This window comes from Thermobia domestica, chromosome 8, assembly GCF_964235325.1.
Source record: "Thermobia domestica chromosome 8, izTheDome1.hap1.1, whole genome shotgun sequence".
NCBI lineage: Eukaryota > Metazoa > Arthropoda > Insecta > Zygentoma > Lepismatidae > Thermobia > Thermobia domestica.
In genome coordinates, this window is record NC_137461.1 from 297,177,656 (window position 1) to 297,190,067 (window position 12,412).

General features: G+C 37.6%; 1 protein-coding gene across 2 annotated transcripts in view; it reads right to left on the reverse strand.

Annotated features, from left to right (window-relative positions):
- Window positions 1-7,951: 7,951 nt before the first annotated feature.
- The window catches only part of Mulk (acylglycerol kinase-like protein Mulk), an 85,930-nt gene continuing 81,469 nt past the window's right edge, over window positions 7,952-12,412 (reverse strand). For both annotated transcript variants that reach the window (XM_081770035.1, XM_081770036.1), the window contains exon 8: window positions 7,952-8,120. In XM_081770035.1, the coding sequence (XP_081626161.1) occupies window positions 7,998-8,120 (123 nt within the window). In that variant the 3' untranslated portion in view covers window positions 7,952-7,997. The remainder of the gene's footprint in view (window positions 8,121-12,412) is intronic.

Below are 12,412 nucleotides of genomic sequence, written 5' to 3' on the forward strand. Positions count from 1 at the left end.
ATTTATTATTTTTGCAAGTTTGCTATTACATAATCTGATCACACAACTTTCCAGACAGCATTTTAAGATGTTCATGAGCAAGAAATCAAATCTCTTCTTACACTTTCGTTGTTTAAGAATACAAAGAGCTAGTACCTACTTCCGTTACTCTTATCAATTTCCTTAATAAAATATGAAATAGAATATACAGTATTTTAACTGAAAAATATAGTATCCTATTAGTTATACAACCTTTCGACAAAGTGTTAGCATCAACCAGGTAAACTAACATTGATATACAAATATTCAAATCATGTCTTGCCCCCCCACTTTTAACGCCACTGCCAACCCCCTTGCACGTAACTAAAAGATACCGTCTTTAATGGTCACACAGGCCTACATGAAAGAATAGTTAGGCCTATCTACATCCTTATTGCAAACAGTGTATCACAAAAATTCAGTAGGCACACCTCTATGGCTCTATAAAGTTACGTGTTTTCATTACTAACAATTCAAAGTACTCACAAAGCTGAACACAAACAAAAAATAAATAAATAAATAAAAATAAAAGATAAATTTATAATTTCGCTGTTGTTACAAGCCCCCTCTCACACGCAAACATAAAACAACACAATCGTGATTCGTATGTATTCTGAAATAGCTCTTAATGCTTCATATATTTTTTAATAACTGCATATGCATCTATCTTTACTTACCTCCTTAATCCTCAACCTCTTAAATCCAGCTGCCGGATCATAAGGTCCAAAATACACGCGTAGCACGTTTAAATACACACAATTTCACACAAGCACACATTGATGCGGCGTAGCTAACGTATATATATATACAGGGGCGGATCCAGGATATGATCAAGGGAGGGGCTAAACCATATTTTGCCGTTTTATCCAGTGTAAAGCAGGATCGAAGCCCATTTTATCCAGTGTATACCTGAGCGTCAAGGGGGGGCTATAGCCCCCCTTGGATCAGCCAATATATATATATATATATATATATATATATATATATATATCGGCGATTAGGGGGGCAAGAGGGGGGCAGTTGCCCCCCCCCCACTTTTTTGAAGAGACGCCCTAATTTATATAATTTCATTTGAAGATGTAACAGAGTGTCCACATAATTTGGAGAAAAGATCTCTGACTTTTCCCTGACTTTCCATGACGAAAGTTCCAGATTTCCCTGTTCTTGGCCTTGTTCTCTTACGCTTCTGTTTCTTTCTTTTTCAATTTTCTTTCCAAAGGAATGTAAATTTACAAACATATGCATTAGGCAGATATTGATTAGGGCTACATATTACACAAAATGTAAAGTTACAAACGAAAGTGTGCAGTATACAGAGTACTTAAGATACGAAAAAAATACACATTATAATACCAATTACACAGCATTATAATATTACCTATAGTAATAAACAGTTCATACATGATTTTACTGATTATTAAAAAAAAAATACACACAGACACACATACTTTTGCTGATGCAGTTGTTAAAAGCAACCCATTTAGAAATTTGTTTTCATCCTTTCTCGCATAGTTTTCTTCTCATTGATCTGAATATCCTTCTTCTTGTCTCCGCAGTTTAATTTTCTTTGCTTCTTCCTCCAGCTCCTTTAGTTGTTGCAGAATCTTCCGTTTCTCTCTCCTCTTCTCGTCTTCAGCATTTATTTCTCTTTTTTTTTTTTCCAGATACACATGGTATTGTCTCATTGAACTTCTCACTGAATTTATCATACTTCTTGTAATTATTAATCCTGATTATCCACATATTCTCATCACAGAATCATATATGATCCGTAGAGCCACCCGAGATTATTCTTGTAAGTTGTCAACAATGAGAATTTTATTTATTGTGAAACCACTTTCAAAAAATGCGTTTCCGTGAAAGAAGATAAAACACAATTTCATAACTGACCATAAGTCAACGAAGTTCTTCCCATTTCCTAAGACTAAGTAAAAAAAACTCATTAAGTCCAATGCCATCTCTATCATTGGCTATGAATTCATTCGAGTGATCTTTAAATTCTTCAGTCTGAGCTTTTACTGTGAGCTGGAGATAATATTTCTTCGCGTTCTCAGCCACTTGTTCAGATATCCTCTTGGCACCATGCAATTCTACTAGAACAGCGTCTACTCTTTTGAGCAAATATGCCAGAATGCAGTTAGATATGTGTTTTTCACAGAAAATTAGTTTCAACTACTATATCAGAGAACATTACATTTTGCATCCAGTAACAGTAAAGAAATCAACCCTATTTCATAAATTCAGTAATTGAACAATGGATCTAAATCGATTTTTCCCTGACTTTCCCTGACCAATCTGCCATTTCCCTAACTTCACCTGACACATTTTCACTTCCCTGACTTTAACTTATTTACAAGAATGTGGACACCCTGGTAAAGGTTTTGTCATGTATTACTGTTTCATAGGAAAAAATGGTGCCATATAATATTTGCCGTTGCGTGAGTACGTATTGGATATTTGTCTTCCCGTGGAGTTAAGAAAGCTACAGGAATTGCGTTTTAATTGCAATTCAAAGCAATTAATATTGCAATTGCATATTTCCTTAAATGTCATAGCATATGCTTGCAGTACTTACTGTATTTCATTTTCTAAGAGTAAAAACATTCATTTAATGGCATGTGTGGAATTAAAAGTATAAGTTGTTCATTAATTCCCAGTTGTAATATAATTCCTGCAAAACAACCATCATTATTCATTACTATGATTAATATTATCCTTATTTATTTGTTTTGCAAATTTGTTATTAAATAATTATTCTGATCACACAATTTTCGAGACAGAATTGTAAGATATTCATGAGGAAGGAATTAAATCTCTTCTTACACTTTCGTCGTTTAAGAGTATAAAGAGCTGGGTACCTACCTGTATTGCTCTTACGAATTTACTTAATAAAACAGAAATACGATATACGGGATTTTAAGTGAAAAAAGCTAGTATCCTATTAGTTATGCAACCTTTCATCAACCATTGTTAGGAACAACCAGGAAATCTAACATTGATATACAATTGTTAAGATCATGTCTTGCCCCCCCCCACTTTTAACGTCCAACCGCCGCCACTGTATATATATATATATACTGAACCGGATAGTTAGCGCGTGTGCGTACGATGCTCGTAGTCCCGGGTTCGATTTCCTGTGGACACTCAAAAGTTTTGGTGTTGGCCCAGAGAGTATGGAGCCACCTGTATTAGGAAGTAGCAGACTTCGGTCTAGAAAGCCGGCATTAACAACTTTAGGTAAGCCCGGGTCCCAAAGGTTTTGTCTTGTCAGCACTTGCGTGCGATGGATATGCAACCGGGGAACAGGTCGACATAGATAGGAAATATTGTGTAACAAAACAACGGAACTGAAGTAAATGAGCACTAATAAAATGTGCTTTTAAGAAATCAGAAAATTTTGTTTGTAGCTGATTTTTAAAGAACAGTAGTACATGCAGTAGCGGAATTGGGTGTAAAAACTAGGGGGGGGGGAGGGGAATGCCATTACTTCAAATTGGTGGTCAAAAGGTCAAATATCTGTAAAAAGCATAGCCAATTAATCGTGTGTCGCAAAAAGTACTGCCGCCACTGAGTACAAATGCATGTGGAATCCACACAGTTTTTGATTCCACATAGAAATACACGCATTAACCAAAATTCCACACATTTTGTGGAATTCGACACACATTCGGAACTCTTCCGGCAGAAATACTCAACTACCGTTCAGCCTTTATATTAATCACGTGGCTAACAAAACGGGATGCAGGGGCGCAGCCCCGAGCGAATTCTGGAAATCGAGCAGCCATCGAACAAAACAAGTGTGTTAATTACAAAATGGTCTCGATTTCGCTCCAGCTCAATTCATGGGCAGCACTAAATGACAAAAGAATATGAAGAAAGTATGCGCAGCCCAAACCAGCAGAGCTAGATAAACGAAACCTGGAACGAAGGAGAGATCTGGGGGCGAAGCCCCCAGCGACCAAAGCTATTTTGTATATAAATAAACCGGCTAAATGACTAGGAATACAGCAGAACGTAAATTTTCCCCCGAGTAAAAATTCCCGGTTTTTCATCAAAATTCCCTGACTTTTCCAGAATTAAAAATTTCCCTGACTTTTCCCGGTTTTCCAGGTTTTCCAGGTGAGTGGCCACCCTGAAAATGGAAACACCTGAACGAAATTGCAACTTACCAGATTAATATGGTGTCGGGCCACCTTTCGCCTTCAGAACAGCCTTGATGCGACGTGGGATTGAGGCATAGAGGTCGTGAATGGTAGCAAGTGGAATTTTACACCATTCCTCGTGCAGGGCATCGGCCAGTTCTGTGAGAGAGGATGAAGGTGGAAATCGTCGCCGGAGTCGTGTTTCCAAGACGGACCACAGATGTTCAATTATGTTGAGATCTGGGGATTAGGCGGGCCAGGGGAGGTGTTGAACTTCATCCCGATGTTCCTCAAACCACGCTGCAACAACGCCAACTGTGTGAATGGGTGCATTATCATCCTGGAAGATGGCGTCATTGTCCGGAAACAACATCCGGAACATAGGATGCAAGTGGTCTCCTAAAATTGCGACATAATCGTTGGCAGTGATTCGTCCGCTAAGTGTGACCACAGGACCCAATGAAAACCATGATATGGCGGCCCACAGCATTACCGAGCCGCCGCCATGTTTCACAGTTTGACGGAGATACTGTAGATCATAAGCTCCTTTGGGCGTTCTCCACACATAAACACGGCCCGTGGTTAAGAATAGGGTGAAGGATGACTCATCCGCCATATCACACGTTTCCAGTCCTCAACGGTCCAAGTTGCATGGTCGCGGCACCATTTGCGGCGTTCGAAAGCGTTATGGTCCCTGATGAGCGGTTTGGCCCGTGCAACACGACCCCGTAAGTTCATGTCATGTAATTCGCGGCGGACTGTGACTGTCGAAACAGGGTGGGAGAGGTGCTGATTGAGTTCCTCCGTCACTTGCTCCGCAGTGGCACGACAGTTCTGCGTGACAATGCGCTTTAATACCCGGCGTGACCTGTCACTCATGATTTTCTTCCGCCCACTGTTCCGCTTCCCCGATGTGGTTTTCCCGTGTGTTGTGTAGGCCGTCATCACCTTCGACACTGTCACTTCCACACCTAACACAGTAGCCACTGCCGTCACACTCACTCCACATAACCGCGCACCAACAATTTGCCCTCTTTGAAAATCTGAGAGGTCTCCCATTTTACACTACCTTCGTCTGCTGCAGCCACTGGACACTGCTGTTCCACTGCGCCTGACGTAGTATGGAGACCGACCTAACACACCACCACAAGCGGTCCGGCGCTGCGGGCGCCACGACACCACTGCCAACCCATATATCTGACGTATTGCCAACCACAGGTGTTTCTATTTTTCTGATCACCATCTGTACATTTCATGGACTAATGTAAACAATTTACGATACTCAAGTAATATTGTTAATGTATAAAAAGTAGTTCGATAATAGTACTGGAGAATTACTAGAAAGCTCATGGACATGTTACCGTCTTAACTTTTTGCGTACTAGTATTGAATTCAGAGAACTTTCATTTATCAATTTCAGTAGATTATTATTATTATTTGGGGAAATGTTTTCTCCTGAGTAAATTTCCTTGGGAGTTCTCCCTGAATGCATTCTCTATTGAATCTACAACGAATTTCCATACCAGAAATTAGCACGTTACTATCCAATCACCGTGCTTTTGTATTATTATTTGTTTCTTCAAGTATGAATACGATTTCTTTCTTCGTAAGGTCTGTTGGTAACCCCAACAGGATGACATTAATTAGTGTCTGCATATGATGCCCATTTACCTAAAGGTACTAAATAAAATTAATTTCTCAAGAGCCTTCGTATGCTTATACATATGGATTACATTACATCTTTAAGGAAAAAAAAAAAAAGAACTTGGATGGATATGTATGTTCATATGCACTGACTTTTTTATGTGATGTACTGCTAATAGACCTGAAGGTGGAAATTTGTAATAACAAGCTGAAATTTTCAGCATCAATTCTACTATATCTATATATGAACATACTAAAAGTCCCAAGAAATTCCATTTAAGGAAACGGAGATATGACGTCATCAACATGGCTGCCAACCGAATTCGTCTCTCAAATTTCAAACTATTATAACTATAGATCATTTTAAGATAACAACTTTGTTTTGGCGCCATTTATGAGAGAACACACTGGAAAGTGTTTTATAGGCTAAAGCATTTTTATTTGTTGCCGCCATTTCTATGCGTCATGAAGTGAAAAAATGGAATGCTCTCAGTTCTGTTTTTGATGTTTAAGCTCAAATATCTCCGTAACCGCTACGAATTCTAAAACCCGACCTCAAACAATCACTATTAGTTACTTCAAGAGCTTTCCAATGAGGTATGTATAATTGATGTATCTTTAAAACTAACGTAGCTAATAGCTTTTATATAATGGAAGGTGGAATGCGTAATTTACCGTGACATCAATAATAGTGATATCATAAGATTCAATAATTTAAGAATTTCGAGGAATTTGCAGCAATATTCTGAATAGATTCTATAATATATTTACAGTTATGGCAAGATTTTAAGGTTACAGTAAAAGTGACAAGTTTAGGTACAGTTATAATACAATAATGGAAGCTTCCATCTTCAGGTAGGCATTGTAATTTAAACATTTACACATCTATAAGAAATCATACTAAATTGAAAGTTCAGTTTACTCTTTAATTACAAGTATCGATAGATAATTACTTCATCAATAATTAATATACATTTTAGAAATAAAAATACCAAAATCGCACATTGTATAATAGAAAAAATAACATCTTCAGTGAAGCTCTCGAATTTTAAGGAAAGAGTTCTGTGCTTTATTTAATTTTACGACAGAGAAGAAATGGTTCAGCAGCCTCATTTCTATTTGCTTTTTCATCATCAGAAGAAGGTAGATTAGCTAGTCTTCCTCTTTTACCAGATCACGACTACTGCATCCATAGCCAGTACAATGACCACAAAAGTTGCTGCATATAAGTTGATATCTTCAGCACGTGCATCTGAAGTTGTAATCATCTTTCGAAATACATGGTATCAAATTCACGAGATCATCAGGCTTTGGGTGAGAAGGAACAGGTTGAAGATAATTTCCTTCTTTCTTCCACCTCCATTCAGTTGGATCTAATTTCACACCTCTCCACTCTTATATCCCGCAAAAGGCTCTGAATGAATTAGTTTCTGTAGATGCCAAAATCAAGGAAACGTAGAGCCTTACTTCAGCGTCTCCTCTTCTGTTTGGAAAGCGTAATTAGACATCATCATTAAACAGACACGAAACTTCAATAGTATAACTACATTCTATAAATTAATATTCATGACACTTATCCTTACTTTATGTCCATAATGATCAATAACTAATGAAATTTTAACGACGAAGTTGCCAGAGGAAATAAAATATGTACTGGAAGCACTGATATTTATACAACGAAAAAAATAAAATCATTCAATTTTACGTCCCTGCAGGCTAACAGTGGATAATCAATGAAATAATTGGTGGAATAAGGATGTGGGAGGATCACAAGAAAACCCACGAGTACGATGTTGCCCACCTCAAATTTACTTGGCCTGGGATCGAACCAGGGACCGCGAACACCAATGAGTCACAACAAGAATAGGAAGTTCTAAGACAGAGTGCTAGCTTTACAGAACATTATCCGTTAAATTTGAGACGTGAAGTACTATCTACCCGAGAAGTCTCCTGAAAACGACCGTCCTCTCGTCATCAACTACACACCTGTATAACACCAACTCGAGAGTTCTGAAGGTTTTCGGTGACCTCAAACTACGTGTAGAAAGCAGCTCAAACATATTCTTAACACATTGAATATTCTTAACGCACAAGGTATACTTGTATTACATTATTTATAAAGGATGTACTAATAAAATGAATAAAGAGACTATTTAATTTTTATTGATTAAATAAAGCTACATATTCGTTTAGTTACACATTTTCAAGAAGAGCATCATTTGTACAATAAAGATATAATTTTTTAGGAAGTAACGTTACACGCATAGGTTTCACTTCATATCCTTCATTATCGATGGAAACCCATTGTTCCTCGTCCTGAAAATTAAACAGAAGAATTGTTACTGCCAGAAAATAAAAACTAGATATCACGAAATATTTATCATATTATAAGTGATCTCAAGATTATATATATAAATCCCTTTCTGCACGGTGTGTCATACATACAATATTGTCTACTTCTATAGTTATCATGCACATATCCATGTGGACCTACAAAATTGAATTTTTCTGCCGATTATTTGCAGATGGATCCGCTGGTCATTCCGAATGGGTTCTTCAATGGCTCTCATAGTGGTAAAGATCAACCTGAACGCAGGAAATTGGTAAGGGTAATAGAACCTGTTGAAATTTGCTGGTCTATGCATTCAGCATCATACTCTTCCAGCACACTTTTCGGAACTCCTGTTCGCGTTTTTATTCAGCCAAAGAAAATCCGAGTATACCTCGTTGCTCCATCTTTGTAGAGAAGATGCGATATTTTTATGACGCTGAATAGACTTATTTTTCCAAGACGACAGACAATCTAACTACATCTATCGCCAGTTCTGTACACATAATAAACAGACGAGGCTCGTAAACCAAAAACCTAATACACCACAGTTTAGAAGATAATCCTTTAGAACAAACAGAATCAGCCTCAAAAATGCAAAAAATCTGTTTTCGAAGCACATTAGCTGAAAAATTATGAGCCATAGAAGATGTGATCGGAAAAATTATACATAAATCAATACAAAGGGAACTCCAAAAGTTTTGCAACACGAAAAAACGTAGAATTTCCTCTTGTATATATAATTACCGTGCGCATCTTTGGCGTGGGAGATCCGGGTTCGATTCCTGGTAGAGGGTTATGTGTTTCGAATTCTATGTTACGTTTCATACAGCATCGCTGCTGAAAAGAAATATTATTCCGCCGTTATTAATGACCAATCAACCAACCAACTGAAAAAGTATCTGCTTTCCTCTAACAGGCCAGGGTTTTATAAAAATGAAGACAAGAAGAAATTAGTCACAACACAAATCATTCTACTTCAAACATTGAAATGGAGCTATCAAAAGAAAACATTTCGATCCATGATTTTGTGTTGGTTTGCATGATAGACATTAACATAAGCTATTGAGGTTAACTTTCCGGAATGGCACTTTGGCTTTTAGGTGGTACAAGGAATTTCAATGGGGCTGTACTAAGACCACTATGGACAACAACACCGAAAAACTCTACGATGCACTTATGGTGAAACAAGCAACTTCACACATTGGAAACTCGTTAATGTGCGCAATTTTAACTCAAAATGAAGACAGTGGTTTCACGATAGATATCCATCGATTGTTAGATTTTGGAAAATCAGAGACAGCTGGAAGTGCTCCTGAAAACTAGGTGTGTTAAACCTGGGTGGACACCATATAATTTCCAAGACTGTAGCCAATCATGAGATGTGCATGACATTTGATGACTGCCAAATTCGTCAGGAAATCCATTTTGCATGCCCGAAGGTAATCCACCACCCAGCAGCACAGATGAATCACGTGCACTGTGTTCTTCTATAAGAGTGACTATTCACAGCTATTAGGTTACAATATTACATGAGGTTATAACTAACTGACATCCAAAGTTTTGCTCTCTAAAATGGTTTACTCTTCAATCACGATAATGCCTCTTTTCATGGCCGAAGTGTATATTCAACTGAAAAATGTACTCAGAAGAAAAGTAGGCAACAAGATGTTGAATACTGAAAAGTTGAAAAACGACGAAAGGATAGGTGTAAGTAGAAACAGACGATGGAAGAATATTAAACTTTGCACACAGCAGGTTGCAGAAGAAGTAGTAGGTTACCGCGAACACAAAAAGGATAAGAAATTATGGATTACAGAACAGATGTGGCAGAAAATGAGGGAAAGGAAGACGTGGAAACTAGTTGATACAGAAGAGAGCAGAAAGATGTACAGGAAGTTAAACAAACAGTTACGAAGGGAAACAGACTGAGCAAGGGAAGAGATTTACAAGACATGTGTAGGATTGACGTAAAAGGCTAAGTTGTTGGTGCCAGGTGTAGAGTTGGCAAACAAGGCAAAGTTATTAACGACACTTAGTAGTTGATGATTTGTGGGATTACGAGATGTATCATTTATATAACTGATTTAAGGAAGTTAATACAGTTGTGTTGAAGTAACTATATGTTAGACGGATATTTATATATAGAGCACTGATTGGTTTTGGGTTCACCAAATGATTTAGTTATAAGATAGAGGATCCAGAAGTCCTTGTGTTGGCAATAAAAAGTAAGTGACTATAACCGTTCGAGAGTACTTTTTTAATTCTTACAATTGACGACGAATATTTGTAACAGAATCCACGAAGTTAGGCGATGGCAGAAAAACAAATTGGTACCATATTGTGGGCCATTAGATACTGATGAACCCGATGTCGAAACCTACATTGAACAGTATGAGCAGTATTGTCTAACAAATGATGTACCATCTCACAAAAAATTGCATATTATTATCTCTAATTGGCAGTTCGGTTTATAAAATCCTGAAGGAGCTTGCAAGTGCACGCAAAGCACCAGAATTGGCTTATGAAACTATAAAGGATCTTTTAGTAAAGCATTTCCAGCACACATCGAACTTCATTGTCGACAGGACTATATTCTGTAGCTAAACAAGCAAATCTTTGTAAATTTAGAGCCTTCCGAGAAAACGCATTGAGAGATCAAATAGTACGTATGTGGTATCACCAGTGAAGTTGCACGAAAGAAGATGCTTTCAGTGTCTGATTTGATCATGCATTCTGCTATAGATATGGCCAATCAGATAGAACTGCTTGAGAAAGAAGTCACCATATTTTATAACACAGACACACGATTGGAACAATTACGAACTCCAGCAAATCGTTATACTCCCACTAAAAGCAATTTTTGTGGTATTTCTTCACGGCAGACATATGGTTGTTCGGCATGTGGAAGACAACATCCCATATACCAGTGCCCAGCGCGAGATGCACGATGTAGAAATTGTAATGCATACCACCACTTTGTTAAGTGTTGTCCCAAAAGAGAAATGTACCCCTCAAATAAAGGAGTTAATGAGATACCAATGGCGGAGGACAAACACATGGAGGATAAGAAATTCGTCTAGTGTAGAAGAAATTCAACAAGTTTTGGATAATTTGGCTGTTGGTCCTGCAGAAGCAAAAGAAGAAAATTCCTATACAATGGACGATTTTGTACTAAACAGTCTCCATAATGGCAAGTCAGAACAAGTGATGGCCCAGAAAGAAAGCAGACAATGTCAATTGGTCATAAGTATGGCTGAAGTAGATTATAAGAAAAGTCTAGTAATGTTCGTTGGAGTGAACATCGGATGAAGCCTGAATACATGTACTTTCAGTACATTACTACAGTGGCACCAGGAACATGCACACAAGAAGAAATGAACGGTACTTCCCAGAAGAAGACAGAATTCAGGGTCGCTGAATACGAATATACAGATCATTATTTGAAAGACAAGAAAAGTTTTAATTATGTAGAACAGACGGGGCAAGGTCAGATATGGAATAAAAAGCAAAAAGTTGGGTTGTGAATTGGAGAGTAGCTTTGGAATCGAAAGAGATACAAGAGTTAAATATGTAGTTGTTGGTAGATGAAAAAGAAGACAGAAGTTATGATCATAAAAGGAAGGAAATAGGAAGAGACAGTGCAAAGACAGATAAATTAGAAGAAAGATTGTGGAAACTAGAGTGTCAGTAATGTTGATCTCTCGAAGAGTAGAAGCATTAAAAAATAAATAAATAAATAAAATTATAGGGTTGGCGTGAAAGGCTAAGTTGTTGGTGCCAGGTGTACAATTGGCAAACAAGGCAACGTTATTAACGACACTTTGTTTAATTGTTTATGAGAAACACTTGAAGATTTGTTATTGGTAACTATTTAGTTCATGTGTGCGTTCGGGTATAGAGAAACGTCGATTCAGTAGTTGATGATTTGTGGGATTACGAGATGTATCATTTATATAACTGATTTAAGGAAGTTAATAGAGTTGTTGAAGTTATGTTAGACTATATGTTAGACAGATATTTATATATAGCGCACTGATTGGTTTTGGGCTCACCAAATGATTTAGTTATAAGATAGAGGATCCAGAAGTTATTATGTTGGCAATAAAGAATAAGCGACTATAACCGTTCGAGAGTGCGTTTTTTAATTCTTACATGTGTCAAATATAGAAGTTGGGGGGGGGGGGGAGAAAATAGAAAAGGTGAATAGTTTCAGATACCTGAATAGTAGTATTAGTGATGATGTGAAGTGCGAACGTGATATAAAAGCAGGGATAGG